Raw genomic sequence first — 20,269 nt, forward strand, 5'->3', positions numbered from 1 at the left:
GAATAATCTCTCCAATAGATGGTGGAGAAAAAAATGAATTTCCACATACAAAAGAATGAAGTTGGACCCCTACCTCACATCATAAATAAAAATTAACCAAAATGGATCAAAGACCTAAATGTAAGAGTTAAAATAATTAGTCTCTTAGAAGAAAAGGTAAAGGTAAACCATTTTGACCTGGGATTTGGCAACAGATTCTTAGATGACACCAAAAGCATAATCAAGAAAAGAAAAAAAATAGATATATTGGACGTCAATCAAAATTTAAAATTATTGTGTATCAAAGGACATTATCAAAAAAGTAAAAGACAACCAACAGGAGACAATATTTGCAAAATATATATAGCTTGAGCATCACAAATCTGAAAATCTGCAATCTGAAATGTTCTAAAACACAAAACTTTGCGAGCAGCAACATGACACTCAAAAGAAATGCTCAATGAAGCATTTCAGATTTCAGATTTTCAGATTTGTAATGTTCAACTGGTTAAGTATAATGCAAATATTCCAAAATCTGAAAAATATTCAAAATGTGAAAACACTTCTTTCCCCAAGCATTTTAGACAAGGCATACTCAACATGTATCTGATAAGAGATTAATATCCAGAATATATACAAAACTCCTACAACTCAAGAACAAAAGTACAAATGAATATAAAATTACAGATAAGCAGGAGGAATAAGTACCAGTATTCTACAGCACTGTAGAGTGAATATGGTTAATAATTATTATGTATGTTTGAAAAAGCTAGAAGAGAAGATTCTGAATGTTCCCAACACAAAGAAATGATGTTTGAGGAGGTGAAATCCTAATTACCCTGATTTGACTACTACACATTGTATACATGTATCAAAATATCATTCTGTACCCTAAAAATATGTATAATTATTATGTGTCAACCAAAAAAGAAACAAAAGTAAAAACAACCAAATTAAAAAACAAGCACAGGACTTGAATAGATACTTTTCCAAAGAAGATATACAAATGGCCAATAAGCACATGAAAAACTGCTCATTGTCATTAGTCCCTAGGGAAATGCAAATCAAAACCAGAGATACCTACTAGGATGACAATAAAAAACAAATAAAAATTTTAAAAACAGAAACAACAAGTGTTGACAAAGATGTAGAGAAAATAGAAGCCTTGTGCATTGGTGGTGGGAATATAAAATGGTACAGCTGCTGTGGAAAATAGCTTGACAATTACTCAAACAGCTAAACACAGAATTATCCTATGACCCAGTAATTCCACTCCTAGTTTTATACTAACCAGATAGGAAAACAAAGATATTATATCAAAAAACTGATACTTATACACCAACATTCACTGCAGCATTATCCACATTAGCTAAAAGTGAAAACAATGCAGTATCCATCATATGGACAATGAACTGATAAACAAAATGTAATATGTACATACAACACATCATCCATGGCTATAGCATGGATGACACTGAAAACATCATGCTGAGCAAAATAAGCCAGACACAACAGGAGAAATATTATATAATTCTACTTGTATGATGTATCTAGAATATGCAAATTCATACAGACAGAAAGTAGATTAGAAGTTACCAAGAACTGACAGTAGGAAGAAATGGGGAGTTATTGGTTAATGTCACAGAGCTTCCGTTTAGAGTGATGAAAAACATTTGTAATGAGGTGATGGTCACACAACACTGTGAATGTAATTCATGCCACTCAATTGTACACTTTAAAATGTTTAAAACTGCAAATTTTATGTTATATTTTGCCACAGTTTTTTTTTTTAATTTTTGAGTTATTTTCTTCCCTTTTTATGCTCTGGAATTGTTTAAATACCATTGAGATTTAATGGTCTAAATTTGATGGAATTGCCCTTTGAAAACATCTGGGCCTGGTTCTTGTTATGGGGTAGCTCTTTGATAATTATTTCTTCTATAGAAATTGTTCTGCTTAATTTTATCTGCTCTGGAGTCAATTTAGAGTAATTATATTGTCACAGAAAATTACTCAATCTAGGTTCAACATTTTTTATATAAGGTTGTATAAATTAGTCCTCATGATTGACTTTTATCAATTTCCTCTGTTTTGATGCTTACATCTACCTCATCATTTCTTATTTTTGTGTATTTGTTTTTAAACCTCTTTTCCTGATTGAATTAACTATTTTTTTTTCTAGTTTTTCCAACACCTGATTTTTCAAAGATTTTATTTATCTATCTCTCTACCTACCTACCTACTTACCTATTTATTTACAAGTAGCTAGGACTACAGGCACACACCACCCTGCCTGGTTAAATTTTTTTTTCTTTTTAATTTCTTTGTAGAGACGAAGTCTCACTATGTTGCCCAGGCTGGTCTCAAACTCCTGTCCTGAAGCGATCCTCCTGCCTCAGCCTCCCAAAGTGCTGGGATTACAGGTGTGAGCCACTGTGCCCAGCCTTTGAATTATTTTAATACTATTTTTATTTCTTAATTTTTACTTTTATCTTTATTCCTTTTCTTCTCTTTTGTTTCAGGTTTTCTTTTTCCAGCTTTTTTAGGTGAATATTTAATTTATTTTCATTTTTACTGCTTTAAGTATGTAAGGATATGAACTTTCCTCTGGACATTTTTATAAAGCAAATGTAACACCAATATCTTAAAGAATGTACCAAAAAAAGAAAATTACAGACCAATCTCACTTGTAAATATCAATGGAAAAGTACTAAATTTTTAAAGTATTGGTAATCAGAATATATGGACATTTAAAAAAAATAATCTGGTACAATTTATTCTAGGAATATAAAGATGGTTCAATGGATTAGGAAATCCATTAATACAGTACTCCCTCCTTATCCTCAGAGGATACATTCCAAGACTCCCCAGTGGATGCCTGAAACCACAGATAGTATTGATCCTTACATATACTATACATACATACCTATGATAAAGTTTAATTTATAAATTAGGCACCATGAGAGATTAACAACAATAAAATAAAATACAATTATAACAATATGCTGCAATAAAAGTTATATGAATTTAGTCTCTCAAAATATTTTATTGTACTATATTCACCTATTTGGATGCAGTGGTTGACCACAAGCAGTAACAGAAACCATGGAAAGCAAAACCTCAGATAAGGGGAAAACTGCTGTATAATACACACATTAATAAATCTAAGGAGTAGGAAAAATATACAATCTCCTCCAAAGATACCGAAAAGACCTTCAAAACTCAACACTCATTTCTGATTAAACACTTAAAATAGAAATCAATAGGCCAGGCATGGTGGCTCACGCCTGTAATCCTAGCACTCTGGGAGGCAGAGGCGGGTGGATCGCTCCAGGTCAGGAGTTCGAGACCAGCCTGAGCAAGAGTGAGACCCTGTCTCTACTAAAAATAGAAAGAAATTATCTGGCCAATTAAAATATATATAGAAAAAATTAGCCGGGCATGGTGGCGCATGCCTGTAGTCCCAGCTACTCGGGAGGCTGAGGCAGGAGGATTGCTTGAGCCCAGGAGTTTGAGGTTGCTGTGAGCTAGGCTGATGCCACGGCACTCACTCTAGCCAGGGCAACAAAGCAAGACTCTTTCTCAAAAAAAACAAACAAAAAAAAGAAATCAATGGATACGTCTTTAATATGATAAAGTATATACACCTCAACGCTAACACTAGCATCTAATTTAACAAGGAAACATTAACAACATTCCTGCTGGAACAAGAAAAAAAAAATCTACTATCTCCACTATTTAAAATTATATTACAGTTATCAGGAAACACCATTAGGCAAGAAAAAACAATAATGGAATGAGAACTAGAAAGGAAAATTTAAACGTTCTCTATTTGCAGATGATATGATGGTAAAGCCAAATAATCTAGGAGAATCAACTAATAATGATGACTTAATTAGGTAGAAGATATTTAAAACCAATAAAAATATACTTGTATGTACACATGAACACAAAATAATGAAAGAACTCATTTAAAATAGCAAAAAAAAAGTAAAGTATTTATGAAAAACCAAGAAAACTGATTTAACAAATGGAGCCAAATATCTTGTTCTTTCACAGGACAGTTTAACATCATAAAGATGTTAACCCTCCTTAATATGTACATTTAAGTTTAATAGAATTTTAATAAAAAATGCAAATGAGGAGGATAACGTAGCCAGACAATTTCATTCTGAAGTTCATATGGAAATAAGAACAAGAATAGCTAGTAAACCCTGAAAAAGAAGTGTAATGAGAACAGCCTTGTTCTACCACATATTAAAATACACAATGAAAAGTCAATTATTAAAATAATGCAGAAAGAACACATGAATAGGCCGGGCGTGGTGGCTCAAGCCTGTAATCCTAGCACTCTGGGAGGCTGAGGTGAGAGGATATGAGCTCAGGAGTTCCAGACCAGCCTGATTAAGAGAGAGACCCCATCTCTACTAAAAATAAAAAAATTAGCCAGGAGTCATGGAGCGTGCCTATAGTCCCAGCTACTTGGGAGGCTGAGACAAGAGGATCACTTCAGCCCAGGAGTTTGAGGTTGCAGATGACACCACTGCACTCCACCCAGGGCAACAGAGCAAGACTCTGCCTCAAAAAAAAAAAAAAAAGGGACACACGAATATAGTGATAAAACAATGGAAAAGACTAGAAGGCCCAGAAGATATGCATAGAAATTTAAAATATGATTTTATATATGATCAAGATGACATCTCAAATCCCTAGGCAAAGGGTTAGGTAATTTTTAATTAATGATTTTCAAAAAAGGACAGTCATTTGGAAGCAGATAAAATTTGATCCATAATGCAAACATACAACAGAATAAACTGCAAATGGACTAAAAATTTAAAGATTAAGTTGAATACTTACAAATATTAGAAGAAAATATGGAAAGCATTCATTTACAACCTAGGAGAGGAGAAAGTCTACAAAGCAAAATCCAGAAGCAACACAACTATTAAAGTAGACTATACTAAAATTAAAAACTTTACATGACCAAAAAGCAACAATGACAACAACACTATAAGCAACCAGTTATATACAATAACAAGGATGATTCTAATGCCATATTAACGCCATGTATATAAAGTTTATAAACAAGTCACAAGTCAAAATGTGATGTCAGAAGTCAAAATATTGAGTATCTTTGAGAAGGTTAGGAGATGGTAATTAGGAGAGAGCACAAAGGAGGTGATGGAAAACTGGTATTTTCAGTTTCTTGAACTAGGTTCTTAAAAATCAAGATGAAAGGCACAGATTTCATCTTTATAATAACACTGAGATAAGGATTAATATTTTCCCAACTTCAGAGATGATGAAAGGCAAGCACAAGGAGGTTAAGTAATCTGCCCAGAGCACACAGCTGCTAACTGCTGGGACCGTGATTTTAACCTGGGCCAACTAACCCTAAAGCTAGCACTCTTAACCTTCTAGGTATCGAAGATAAATACAACATAAGCAACAATATTAAACAGCATGATCAGTCTTGGGAATTATAAATAGTCTAATCCTTTTCATCACCCTATAGCCTTCCTTATTTACAAGAATTTGAGTATGTCACTCCAATGTAAACCCGATGAAGGTAGGAACTATGTCTTCTTTACCACTCACTGTATTATATCCTGTGCAACTAGCACAGTGCCTGGAACATACTACTTGGTGAATAAATAATTGTTTCATAAACAAATTACAGATTCATTTTGCACATTAAATAAATGTTCAGGCTAATGGGGAAAAAATTAAGATCAAAGCCCCAACAGAAAAATTGATGTAGGAGAGAAACAAACAGTTCCCATAAAAGGAAAGACAGCTTTGCAACATGAAAATCTGCTCATCATCATTCCTAATGAAAGGAATACAAATTAAAGCTACCATTTTCACCTATCATAATGAGGTGTTAATATTCTCTGTTGGTGGGGCTACAGGGAAACAGAAATTTCCACGTATTACTGAAAGGAATACTAACTGGTAGGACTCCAACAGAGGGGAATTTAATGATACATAACAAACTAACGTATGCATTTAACGTTAGCCAAACAATGTTACCTCAAAGAATCTACCCTGAAACCATACTTCCATAAATACAGAGTAAAGCAGATGGCAGTTTGTTCATGATCAATTATTTGTAACAGTAAAAGACTGGAAATAACCCAAATGCCATGAAAACCAGCTGATCAAATAAACTACCATACAGACCAGTGTTGATTCATACATGGTCAACCACCAGCTCCTGGGGAGTGAGGGGAGGGCCAGTATTTGTAGCCTTTGCTGTGAAAATACTCCCACTATGGCTACCTCCAGGCTACAGACATGGAACTGAACATGAAATTGGAACAAGATGCACAGAAGCACATCATTATATATATAGTATTTCTACCATACAAATATAATGAATGTATAACCTTAAGAGATATTAAAATGTAGTAAAATAGTTAGAAAGTAATGAGTTTTGAGTATCTTTACTTTTAATATTGTTATGGCCTGAACTATGTCCCCTCCAAAATAGTATCTTAAAGCCCTAACCTCCAATGTAACTATTTGGAGATAGGGCCTTTAGGGAGATAATTAAGGTTAAATAAAGTTATAAGGGCAGGGCTCTAATCCAACAGGACTGGTGTCCTTATAAGAGGAAGAGACACCAGAAATCCATAAATACAGAGTAAAGCAGATACCAGTTTATTCATGATCCAGAGATCTCCCTTTCCTTTTCCCATCTGTACACAGAGGAACGGTCAGGTAAGTACACAGCAAGAAGGCAGCGGTGTCTAAGTTAGGAGAGGCCTCACCAGAAATCAATCCTGATGGCACCTTGATCTTACACTTACAGCCTCCAAAACTATGAGAATATAAGTTTCTGATGTTTAAGCCACCCAATCTGTGGTATTTTCTTACAGGAATTATAGCAGACTAATATAAATACAATTTACCTATAAGTTTCTATAATTTAATTTTTAAAAATGGATCTTTTTAACAGCCCGTTCACAAAATTCCTGAAAATTTAACTATGCAGCCACAAAAAAAAAATGAAGAAGTCTATGTATGTAGATAGATGGGGAATGATTTCCAAGATATACCATGAAGTAAAAAATGGAAGATGCAGAGCAATACATACCATTATGCTGCCTTTTGTATGAAAAAAGAGAAACTAACAATGAAGTATTTCCTTAATTTAAAAAAAAAACAGGAAACAAAACAGTAAGAATTGAAGTGATAGCTATATACGATGCGTAAGAACCAAGAGGAGAAAATAAAAATCAGAGCTAAACTTCTGAGTGTATCATTTAATGTACATTTTACTTTTGTGCCATATGTATAAATTCAAAAATAAACTAAATAAAAGATTTTAAAATTGAAATTAACCTTAAAATTATATATAAACAAGAGAACCATTTCTAAGCTAAGAGTTAACAGTTTGAAAAATCATATCTGAAACCCCTCTCCAACTCCCAAAGAAGAAGAAAATTCAAAAGAGGAATCATTCTGGTAGCACTTACCATTATATATAAAATCATAAGTTTATTTCCAATAATCTACATATACAGATGCTCTTCAACTTACCATGGGGTTATCCCAATAAATTTTTAACTTAAGGATACTTAAAAGTATCCTAAGTCAAAAGTGCTTTTTAAGATGATTTAAAGTTAGGATGGTTTACCGAGACTGAACCCCATCATAATTAGAGGAACTCACTGAATGAGTATTGCTTCTGCACCATTGTAAAGCTGAGCCAAGTCAGGGACAATCTGTATTTCAGAATTCATTTGAGGAAGGTCATCTACATGATATGATGACAATAATGGAATTAAAAGCGATTCCAAGATAAATCTGGTTAATAAATGCTGTTAGAGTAAAACTATTCCAGCACTTTCAAATATATTCTAAGAATACCGAATTTTGATTAGAACATGAATTACCTGTTTGTATTCACTGACACAACTTTGACAGCAAAATCTTTTCTGCTGACCGTCAATCACCAGAACATTATTTCCAGCACCTTTACTGGGCAAGTACTCTCCACACTGTTCACAGCAATTCATTATTAGACCATTGGCCATTCTGTATCTATTAAAGCAGTGGTCACTGCACAGTTTATGAGTCATATTTTTAAAGCTAACTTCATGGCGAATCTAAAAGAAAAATAATAAGCAAATATTAAAAACCAAATCAAGCTGACATAGGTGTTCCAACAGAAACAAAAATGCCTCAACAAGCCTTGTTTGGGGAAAAGGAAAAACAAAGTACATTTCATAATTCTTTAAACTGTTTTTACACAGACAGGAACACATGTATGGCACTGAAAAAAGAAAAAAGCCCATCAGTGATATCACTACAAACTTTTCCAGAGGTATCAAAAACTGATAGAAAACAACCAACCTTGGATGGTAGTTATATTGAACTTCATAAACAAACTGACTGAAAATCTTTAGACAAATTCAACAAAAACTATAAATAAAGTGCATTAGAAAAAGGAGAAGGAGAACCAATATTATAAATAATTCAAATGAGGTATGTTTAAACAGATTACTTTTTAATACCGTATTAATGATGTAAAAATATTCCCTCTACAGGTTCTACTTCTCAGAAAGATTATTTGTAGTATTTCTTGTATAGTCAGCCTATTTGCTTAAATAAACACATTACCAGACAAAAATTAATGACAATACTATGGTTTTGTCCGTGAGTGCTCTCAAACTCAGGAGGAAAAAAAAGGCATTTCACACAATAATTTTCCTAAATTATCCTACCTACAGGAGAATGGGATTACATAATAGGATATATATGAGATAATTTTTATATATCTTCACTTTTAAGGAAATATATACTGATAAGAATATGTAATACCATTTATTAAATAAAGTTTAAAATATTCCTATTAGAACTAAATGATAAAAGTACAAAAATACAAACCTCTGTTAGTTTACCACAGATTGTACATCTTGATTTATTTAGAGCTCCTTTAGTAGGATTCTGTTTGTCTTCATAGAGAGACAAACAAGATGTACTACAGAATTCCTGGAAGGACTCACTTGAATCCACTTGAGCAACAATGGTTCCTTTCATTGTAGTTATATCTCTGAAAAATAAGAGATACAAGTTAATGTAAAATTCAATTTTAAAGGTAATCAAATATAAGACTAGTAAGTGACAATTTTCATTTCTACAGATTGAATCCTGGAAATCAAACACCATTTTCGGATCTAGTTAAATCACTTCTAATATTTAGAACACTCTTGACAATAAAATATGAACTCTTATAAAAAAAGATGGAGAAGCAAAAATATTTTATACTATTCAATCCTTGCCACCACCTATCTTCAAATTCAGTAAAAAGGATTTCAGATATTGAAATCACTAAAATAAAGAAAAGCTATTATTAATCATATAGAATTAATCTCAAGGACTAATTCGTTGAAGTATAAATTTATAACACCTATTCAGTAACCATTCCCCAAGTAAGTAGAAAACATGAGATATCTAGGTCACAAGAATACGACATCTGTTCTAAAAGGGTAACTGAACTTAAATACACCTCCTACCCACCTTACCATCCCCAAATAACCTCCCTTACCCATCATTCTACATGGCTGTCCAATTACAGTCAGAAATTTTAGGAAATGATAATATTGATGACCCATGAAGTTTTCCTTTAATCCTGAATTTCAAGATTCTATGTTAACAGTATTTAAATTTGCTACTATAAAGCAATCTAAAAACTGTAATAATTGTTCTAATATTTGAATTTATTAAAACCTGTACAGAACACTAAGCCCTTTCCAGAGTTCCAAGCTCTAATTTCACAGACTTGGGCTGCTCCAAGATATGGTACAGAAAGTCCACCTGGTTTGACCTTACATATAAATATACCATATTCCAGCTATTTTTAACCAGTGAAGTCAGACCTTAAAAATGGCAGAAGATGCTGTCTTTCCAAGGCTGTGAAAAAATGGTACAGGAGTCTTGAAACAGTATTTCTAATGACTGAATAATGTTCAAAACAAACATATATATAATCCAAAGACTTGCCAGTTTTTAATAATCTCAATCTGAAGATAGTATAAAATTTGACCTATTTTAATACAAAATTAGTTATAACGGCTTAACATTTTTATCTGACTAGAAGAACTAAATTCTTACAATAAGTATACATTGTTACAAATACAAGGAATCTAATGGAGATTACAGACAAAATTAATTACAAGGGCCTATCTTAATCAATCCCAAAGTCTATCCAAACAGGAAGCCTTCTATCCATAAGCTACCTGGACTTGACAGAGGAACTTCCAAAGCCATTACAAATTTGAGTTTGGCTTCAAGATTCAAACTAGCTTACCAATTTTTAAAATATAGTAATTCTCCTCTGTAACTCTTTATTAACAATCTTCTTAAAATTTTACACCACCAATATTCAACTTTACAGAATGATGTTGAAAGGTAAACCTTACTTTTTACACATAACACAGAGTTTCTTTGGAGCAGGCTTATGAGAGAAGGAAGAAAGGCAGGTGGTAGAACAAAAGAGGTGAGCTGATCCTTTTCGTTGATAAGCTGTCTGTCCCTTCTGTAAAGGTTTTTTGCAGTTTGCACAAGTGACTTTAACTGGTTTAGTGGGTTGCTGCTGGGCAGAAGGCTGGAAAATCTGTTTAGGAAGTGAGGCCACTGGTGATAAAGAATCCACCCCGGGTTGTTTCTGATTACGGGGAAATGAAGCTGACTGGGAGATCCAAGAATCTTAAAAACAAAACACACAAGAAAGAGTAATTGTTTAAACACACTGAAAATTATATCAGAGAAATAATTTAAACTTCCCATTTTGTACAAGTTTAAGATGCTAACGAAGCAGCAATATGGCACACAGGTATATAGAGGTATATAGCACAAGTTTTAGAGTAAGAACATCTGTCATAATAATGACATATTGTATTTTTGAAAATTGTTTACAGAGAAGATTTTAAGTGCTCTCACCACAAAAAAAGATAAGTACAGGAGATAAAGCATATGCTAATTAGCTAAATTTAGCCATTCCATAATGTATACATATTATAAAACATGTTATATATAATAAATACATATGATTGTCAATTTTTTAAAAATTAATTTTAAAAAATAGAATGTCTGATTCTAGCTAGCTTCATCACTTAACAAGACTGGGAAGCTACTTAAACTGTGCCTTACACTTCTTTAAACTGGAAATGGTACCAACCTCATACAAATAGTAAACATTAAATGAGATAATACATGTAATAAAGCATAGAAATAGCATACAGGAGGCATTAAATATTAGTCATTAGTTATTAAGCAATATGTAGTCATGTATTTACAGAATTACTTTAAGCAAGGAACACATATATCAACATAAAAGTAAAATAAAATCCTGACCAACTAGAACCTTTGACAAACGTTAACACAAATCTGAAAGTTTATATAAAATTATTTCTAAAACATCTTAAGATTTTCCATATATATGTTTAGTTTATAGCCTCTAAATATACCACATAATCTCACAAAAGTAGAGTGTAACACAGAAATTATTTAGTTAAGCCAACGTAAGGTAAGCATACCCTCAGAGATATTTCAGATTCAGTTCCAGACCACCGCAATAAAGCAAGTAACACAATAAAGCAGGTCACACAATTTTTTTGTTTCCCAGGAAATTTAAAAGTTATGTTTACCATATTGTAGTCTATTAAATAAGCAACAGCACTATCTTTTAAAAATTCTACATACAGTAATTAAAACATACTTCATTTCTAAAAAATGCTAGCAATCATATGAGCCTTCAGAAAGTCATAATCTTTTTGTTGGTGGAGGGTCTTTCCTCAATGTTGATGGCTGCTGATTGATCAGACTGGTGGCCACTGAAGGTTGGGAAGGTTCTTGCAATTCCTCAAAATAAGACAACAATGAAGTTTGTCAACTGATTAGCTCTTTCTTTCATGAAAGATTTCTCTACAGTGTGCAATGCCGTTTGATAGGGTTTTACTTAAATAAAACAGCTTTCAAAATTGGAGTTAATCCTCTCAAACCCTACCACTGCTTGGTCAACTAAGTTTATGTAATATTCTAAATCCTTTGTTGTCATTTCAACAGTTCACAGCATCTTCACCAAGAGTAGATTCCATCTAACGAAACCACTTTCTTTGCTCATCCGTAAGAAACAGCACTTCATTGTTTAAGTTTTATCATGAGACTGCAGCAATCCAATCACATATTCAGACTCCACTTCTAATTCTGGTTCTTCCGCTACTTACACATTTGCAATTACTTCTTCCACAGAAGTCTTGAACCCCCTCAAAAGTCATCCATGGAGAGTTGGATTAATTCCTGTTAATGTTAATATTTTTGACCTCTTCCCATGAAACAGGAATGTTCCTAATGGCATCTAGAAAGGTGAATGCTTTCCAGAAGGTTTTCAACTTACTTTGCCCAGATACATCAGAGGAATCACTCTCTATAGCAGCTATGACCTTATGAAATATATTTCTTAAATAATAAGACTTAAAAGTCAAAATCATGCCTTGATCCACAGGCTGCAGAACTTTTTTGTTTAGCAGGCATGAAAACAACATTCATCTCCTCGTACATCTCCCTCAGAGCTCTTGGCACTGTCAATGAGCAGTAATATTTTCAATGTAATCTTTTTTGCTGAGCAGTAGGTCTCAAAATGGGCTTAAAATATTCGGTAAACTATGCTATAAACCAATGTGCTGTCATCCAAGCTTTGCTGTTCCATTAATACAGCATAGGCAGAGCACATCTGGCATAATTCTTAAGGGCCCTAGGATTTTTGGAATGGTAAATGAGCATTGGCTTCAACTTTAAATGACCAGCTGCATTAGTCCTGACAAGAGAATTTGAAGCTTTGAAGCCAGGCATTGACTTCTCCTCTCTAGGTACGAAAGTCTTAGATGGTATCTTCTTCCAGTAGACGGCTATTTCATATACATTAAGAATCTGTTGTTTTGTGTAGCCATCTTCATCAGTTATCTTCGCTAGATCTTCTGGATAACTGGCTGCAGCTTCCACATCAGCACTTGCTGCTTCAACTTGCACTTTCATAATACGGAGATGGTCACCTTCATCAACCTCATGAACCGACCTCTGCTAAGTTTTCTTCTGCAGTTTCTTCACCTCTCTCAGGCTTCACAGAATTGAAGAGAGTTAGGGCCTTGCTGTGGATCAGGCTTTGGCTTAAGGGAATGTTGTGGCTGGTTTGAACTTCTATGTAGACCACTCAAACTTTCTCTATATCAGCAATAAGGCTGTTTCACTTTCTTTTCATTTCTGCGTTCACTGGAATAGCACTTTTAATTTCCTTCAAGAATTTTTCCTTTGCATTCACAACTTTGCTACTTGTTTGGCCCAAGAGGCCTAGCTTTCAACCTGTCTTGGGTTTTGACATGCCTTCCTTAATTAATCATTTCTAGCTTTTGATTTACAGTGAGAGACATTCAACTCTGCCTTTCACTTGAACAATTCCAGGTCTTTATAGGGTTACTAATTGGCCTAATTTCAATATTGTTGCATTTCAGGGAATAAGGAGGCCCAAGGAGCGGTAGAGAGATAGAGGAATGGCCAATCAATGAAGGAGTCAGAACACACACAATTATCAATTAAGTTCGCCATCTGATATGGGTGCAATTTCGTGGCGCCCCAAAACAATTACAACAGTAACATCAAAGATCACCTACCATAGATCACCATAACAGAGAAAATAATGAAAATGTTTGAAATATTGTGGGAATTACCACAATGTGACATAAAGATATGAAGTAAGCACATGCTGTTGGAAAAACGGTGCAGACAGAGTTGCTCAACTCAAGGTTGTCAGAAATTCAATTTGTATAAAATGCAGTTATCTGTGAAGTGCAACAAAACAAGGTATGCCTACAATGATTGAGTAATCCTGCATCAAATTACTCTACCACCGCAAAGATTCAGCACAGCACAGAACAGCACTGAGGTATGTTTAACTATTAATGCTACAATGTATCTTCTCTCTTCCATACTAAGGTCTTTAGTACTCAGCAGGAAGTCTCCTGCCTGCTGCGTGAGTTCCTGCTCCCCAGGTCTCTCAGGACACTACCAATACCATCACCTATCTTCATTTTGAAACTTTTAGGCCACTGCTTCTAATTTCTCCTACTTTGGTCTCATAAATTTCTTTTTCCCTTCCAATTTCTTCTCAATTTTCATGTTCCATACATAAAAGCTGCCCTTCCATAGGAAAGACAAATAAAACAAGAGGTTTTACTTACTACCAAAATCATAAAGAGGATGATTTCTTAGTTCTGACCCATTCCATCACCCTAATGGTTTCAAGGGGCTACATGCGCTCACTGTCATTCCGATTTTATCTGATTGTGTAATATCTCTCAATTATTAAAAAAAAAAACTTTATACATAAACAGAGAGTTCATTCTGGAATCCTGTTATCTTGCTATCTTGACCAGTTTTAACAAATAGGTAAAAATACTAAACAAGAAGAAAGAAAATCACTAAAACTCCTGGGAATTTCATCTCATGAAGCAAACAAAGGCCTTCAATCAAAAATTATGCTTGAACATATGCTAGAAGGAATAGCTCCTTTGGAATAAATAATAATGGTTCCTCAGAATTTTCAATTTTGTAGGCTTATCATTTGAATGCATACTTACAGAAGCCTATTTAAACTTAAGGCTATCTATTGCCTTGATATTGAAAAAACGGTGTTTTTTTTTTCTATTTAGCTTTAAGTCCTGTATAAATAATGTAATGGTTCCCTTTATATTTCAGCTCTTACATTTCCCTTATTCTCATATTTTCACTTCCCCTAAACATCAAACCAAATTCTTAGGAATAGAAGAGACCTCATCATTTACACCCTCAGTATCATACAAGGGACATCAAAGGATAGTAGTTAAAATTTGCCCAAGTCACAATTAGTCCAAGAAGCAGTATAAACAGCCAAGATTTTATAACTCTTGATCTATTACCCTCTATTGCAAATAAAAACAGCATATAAACACAAGAGCTAATTCATACATGCAAAAGGAACAGCTATATCTGTTTGTTTACAGTTTTTCTGATGAGTAGTTTATACTCCCTCGTGTAAGAGTTTAACTAAAGAGAAACACAGTTCCTATGATGATATGGTCCCTTTGACCCAGCTATATTCCTAAAGAAATAAGTATATAACACTATGCTTAATGAGAGTTATTTAAATAGGAAAAACTAGAACTGAAGTTGAAGATCTACTATTAAGTATTTAAAGGAGTGGCAGAAGAGAAGTTTCAAAACTAGACCTATGCTATGATCTCAGGTTATATTAATAATTTATGTACCATTAATTAACTGATTTTCTTCTTCATATTCTTTTTTTTTTTTTTTTTTTTTGAGACAGAGTGTCACTTTGTTGCCCGGGCTAGAGTGAGTGCCGTGGCATCAGCCTAGCTCACAGCAACCTCAAACTCCTGGGCTTAAGCGATCCTACTGCCTCAGCCTCCCTAGTAGCTGGGACTACAGGCATGAGCCACCATGCCCGGCTAATTTTTTTTGTATATATATTTTTTAGTTGGCCAGATAATTTCTTTCTATTTTTAGTAGAGACGGGGTCTCACTCTTGCTCAGGCTGGTCTCGAACTCCTGACCTCGAGCGATCCACCCGCCTCGGCCTCCCAGAGCTAGGATTACAGGCGTGAGCCACCGCGCCCGGCCTTCATATTCTTATGTATTTAATATATTTATAACAAGAAATACAAAATAGCCATTTTAAAATTTGAGCACTATCTTTTTTAAACTTTTACGTAAGCTGCAAGACTGTGATGAAGACTAATATACAGAAAGACAGTATGAACTGCTAAGAGCTTTCTAAAAAGCAATATGACAATATATTTCTACAAGTTAAAAATGCTCAAACTCACACATACACCTATACACACATACACACAGCCCTACCTACCTACAAATATATATACATATTGGGGGAAGAGGTCTTAGAGGGGACAAGAAATTTCAAAACTGAGTAATAAGGAACATATTTCTTTTAAAACCACCATAAACCAGATATATATATTTCTAAACCAAAAATCTTTGGGGGTATGGAGGTAAATCATATCCTTTGGCTCAGTAACTTCACTTCTAGGAATATACTCTAAGGAAATAATCAGAAATGTGAACAAAGATGTTCATCATAGTTCTACAACAGCAAAATATAGGAAACTGTGTAAAAGCCAAATATGGGAATAGTACATCAAAATGCATTGTACAGCCATTAAAACTTGCATAAGCAATGTTAATGGTATGAGAAAATACAGTGTAATATTAAGTGAGCAAAAAACAGGAAGCAAAACTATACAGAACTGCATTTCAACTTGGTTAAAACAAACAAGCAAAGAATGAAAGACAACCACCCAAAACATTGGTCATTGGTTATCTTTAGTTAGTAGGACTATCAAGGATTTTTTTTTCTTTTGAAAGAGACAGTGTCTGGCTGTGTTGCCCAGGCTGGCCTTGCATTCCTAGGCTCAAGCAATCCTCCCACCTCAGCCTTCCGATTAGCTGGGACTACAACTACAGGCCTTGCTCTCATATTTAATTATAGATTTTCCAAATGTTCTTCAATAATCAGATATTTCTTTCCAGATGAATAGAAAAAAATAACTAGCAGTTCACAGAGTATTCTATACTGCCTAGGTGTTAGTTACTCCATACTATTCTCCACAATTCCTAGGCTAATAAAGTTGTTAATGAGCCTAAAATGATGAAAGAATGAAACAGACACAGGTGGAGAGGTAAAAGACAGAGACATACATAGACGTGTCATGCAAAAACCAGAGTGCTTGTAACTTCCATGTTTTAATGTTTTCACAGAGTAAAGCTGCCCACAGAAAAAATTTTCTTTACTAGAAACGACCAACTTCCAAAATTAAAAAAAATTAATAAAATGCTAACTAAAACCTAACATCAGATAGGTATTCAAAAATAAACACCGAGACACATCAAGTTGTATACATTAAATATGTACCGCCTTTTGCATGTCTATCATACCTTTAAAGTGTTTTTTTCCCCCCTGTCCCTCACCCTTATAAAGTGGTTTTAAAAAAGAAAAGAAAGGAGGACATGTGTTTGGCTCTCTTCAAAAGTTTGATAGAAAATAAAAGAAAACCTTAGCTCTTAAGTAAAAAGTAAAACACAGGGCAAGTAGAAACAAATCTAAATGCAACTATTATATAACATTACATTGTTATTTAAGTGTGCTATTCATCTTTTTGTTCTCAATTTACACATTAAAACAATACTAGTAAAAATCTATTAGCAAAACATAATATATGACAAATAAAATGACAAATTATCAGATTTTGGTGGTAAATGTAATCACTTTGTGATTAATTTTCTAACAATCCACAGAGAAATACTACACATGGTTTCATGATTCTTTTCTTAAAATTCCAAACTTAAGATAAAAGTCAATAGAATTAACATATTCCACATGAAACTAACAAAGGTAACACCAATTACTACAACGAAAAAAAGAATCAGCCAAAAGCTTAAATTCATTTACATGAGGTAACACTTACTGCTTACCAGGATTATGATGAGTTGCAGATTCTCCATTCTGAAATACGTCTCCTGCCACATTCATTCTACCAGGATTAAAAGGTCCTACTCCAGTCTTGGTCTGTGAAGTTAAAGATGGGGTGTATGTTTGCATATTAACACCAAAATTACTTGACTGCAGTCCGTTAGAGACATCTCCCAAGTTGGCATTCTGCAGTGATGTTACATGTGTAATCATTAAGTTCATATCTCGCCCGTCAGTATTTTCTAATTGGCCATCATTCACAGAGCTTACACCTGTTTCTAAGGTTGTAACATTAGCAATCTGAATTTCAGAGTCTGGTTCTGTGGTGATACCACTATTACCCATTCCTGCATTTACCTTACTTCTTGAAAAACTGGAAGTGGAGAAATCCACATCATTGGTTCTGTTTTTAGTCTCAGAAGGTCTCCGTTCAATAAAATTGGAAGAATTTTTCTCTTGCCCTTGATTTGTTTCCATGTCCTCTTCATCATCAATGACAATTGTCTCACTTACACTTCCCTTCTGAGATGCCAACTCTTTTGAGGAAGGGAGAATTTTGGAATCATTCCCTTGTAGTTCTTCGTTTTTTGATGATGTAAATGTTATGGTTCTTTGATCAGATACCACTGGTGCAAAAGGTGGGGGAGGTTGTACAGGTTCGATAAAAACAACATCATCATCATCTTCCACAGATGAGTTTTGAAATTTATTAGATCTAGACACCAAAGGATTAGTCGAACCACTAAATGAATTTCCTACATTTGTGAGACTAGTTGCCATGGCCGTACTCCCTAATAAAACAGGAGTCTGATCAGTCAATTCTAATCCTCCCACTGAACTTGTGTCCATGCCAAAGAACCTGTTAAGGGATTGGAAAAAAAATAAAAATGTCAGCATATGACTTTTAATGTTACTATAACTGAAACCAATTTTTAAAGGTACTTTTACTTTTTATTCTAAATGAGAATGATTATTATCTAACATTCAGGAAAATATGTGATATCCATTCTGTGATCTTCTCATTTGTTAATCATTTCACATAGCTTACATGTTAACTTTTATAGGATAATGAGGAAGACAATTATCCAATTTTTAGTAATCATATGCAATATATTCCCAAAACCACCACATCCTTTCCAGGGTACACATACTATGTACTATATAAACTACCTAAAAATATAGATAAATCCTCCCACAGATTTGAATAGGAAAATATTCAAAATGTGACAATAAAAATCATCTTCAATATAAATTTATCCCATTTTATTCACTGTATTAAATAAAATGATATGATCGAATCCCTAATTTACTCTATCTCATCTCTTTTTAATCCCTTTTTTTCGTATTGTCTGGCTCCAACGTAACTATGATTAAATCTTTCCGAAAATTTGAAATCTTTCTTGATCCTATCCAGAAAGCAGAAGTTCTTCTTTGCCAGGCACTATGCTGTGTGTTTTACATTTAACTAGCAGGCTGAACAATGGCTGCCAAATATATCAGGTCCCAATCCCTGGAACCTATACACATTAGCTACCTCAGATGGAAAAGCAGTCTTTGCAGATACGATTTAGGTTAAGGATTTTAGAGTGAGATTACCTGGGATTATCTGGGTAGGTCCTAAATGCAGTCACAAGTATCCTAATCAAAGGGAGGTGGGGGAGGTTACAGACAGAAGAGGAGAAGGCAATGTGACCATTAAGGCAGATCAGAAAACACTGAAGTGATGCAGCCAAGGAATGCTGGCCATCACCAGAACATAGACAAGGCAACGAAGGGATCCTCTCCTAGAGCCTCCAAAGGAAGGGTGGCCCTGCTGACATCTTCATTTGATCCCAGTGAAACTGATTTCAGACTTCTGGCCTCCCGAACCCTGAGAGAATAAATTCCTGCTGTTTTAAGTCAGCAAATTTGTGGTAAATTGTTACAATAGCCAAGAAAGCTAATACAACCCACTTTTTAGTTAAATCTCCCAAACAACCATTTATATCAGTATGATTTTTTTTTTTTTTTTTTTTTTGGAGACAGAGGCTCATTCTGTCACCCTAGGTAGAGTGCAGTGGTGTCATTGTAGCTCACTGCAACCTCAAACTCCTGGGCTCAAATGATCCTCCTGCCTCAGCCTTCCAAGTAGCTCAGACTGCAGGCACACATCACCATACCTTGCTTATTTTTCTATTTTTTGTAGATACAGGGTCTCACTCTCTTGCTCAGGCTACTCTGAAACTCCTAGCCTAAAGCAATCCCCCTGCCTTGGCCTCCAACTAGGATTATAGGCATGAGCCACGGCATCCTGCCTATATAGGTATGATTTTTGTCCCACTTTAATGATTAAGAAGTTGTGGCTTAGAGATGCTAACTTGCCCAAGTCACCCAGCTAGAATATCCAGATTTGTAAAACTGAGGAATTCAAACTCTTCATCATTCTGCTAAATTCAACTAATATTTTCTGAGCATCTACCACATGCCAGGCTCTCCTGAAGCCATTGACAGCAGAGTTAAGAAAATAATTTCTAGAAAAAGTTCTTCAGCAAATGGAGAAGATGAGTTCATAGGCACAGGTGGTAATATCACTAATTCTGAACAGGAATCATTTTGATCTCATGGGTCAAAATGGGAAGAAAAAAAAAAAACTAGAAGGGGGAAAATGAAGTGTGAGTATAGACTGTAGGCAACTTTGTAGAATGGGAAGTTGAAATAGTTTATACATGGTAGCCTCATTTTCATAGTTACCTGAAAAGGTGA

At 34.3% G+C, this 20,269-nt stretch overlaps 1 protein-coding gene across 5 annotated transcripts in view; it reads right to left on the reverse strand.

The window, feature by feature from the left end:
• The window catches only part of ZMYM2 (zinc finger MYM-type containing 2), a 108,448-nt gene that overhangs the window by 63,180 nt on the left and 24,999 nt on the right, over positions 1–20,269 (reverse strand). For 3 of the 5 annotated variants that reach the window (XR_006739025.1, XM_045567692.1, XM_045567695.1), the window contains exons 4-7: positions 17,530–18,386; positions 10,410–10,695; positions 8,875–9,040; positions 7,881–8,093 (exon numbers count right to left, since the gene is read on the reverse strand). Coding sequence is in view for 4 of the 5 variants with exons in the window: in XM_045567692.1 (XP_045423648.1) it covers positions 7,881–8,093; positions 8,875–9,040; positions 10,410–10,695; positions 17,530–18,376 (1,512 nt within the window). In the remaining variant the exon portion in view is untranslated. Of the gene's footprint in view, positions 1–7,880; positions 8,094–8,874; positions 9,041–10,409; positions 10,696–17,529; positions 18,387–19,123; positions 19,292–20,269 lie in introns of those variants that run through there. The other 2 variants (XM_045567694.1, XM_045567693.1) reach the window with 2 other exon arrangements.

Source organism: Lemur catta, chromosome 13 (genome assembly GCF_020740605.2).
Source record: "Lemur catta isolate mLemCat1 chromosome 13, mLemCat1.pri, whole genome shotgun sequence".
In the NCBI taxonomy this organism is placed as follows: domain Eukaryota; kingdom Metazoa; phylum Chordata; class Mammalia; order Primates; family Lemuridae; genus Lemur; species Lemur catta.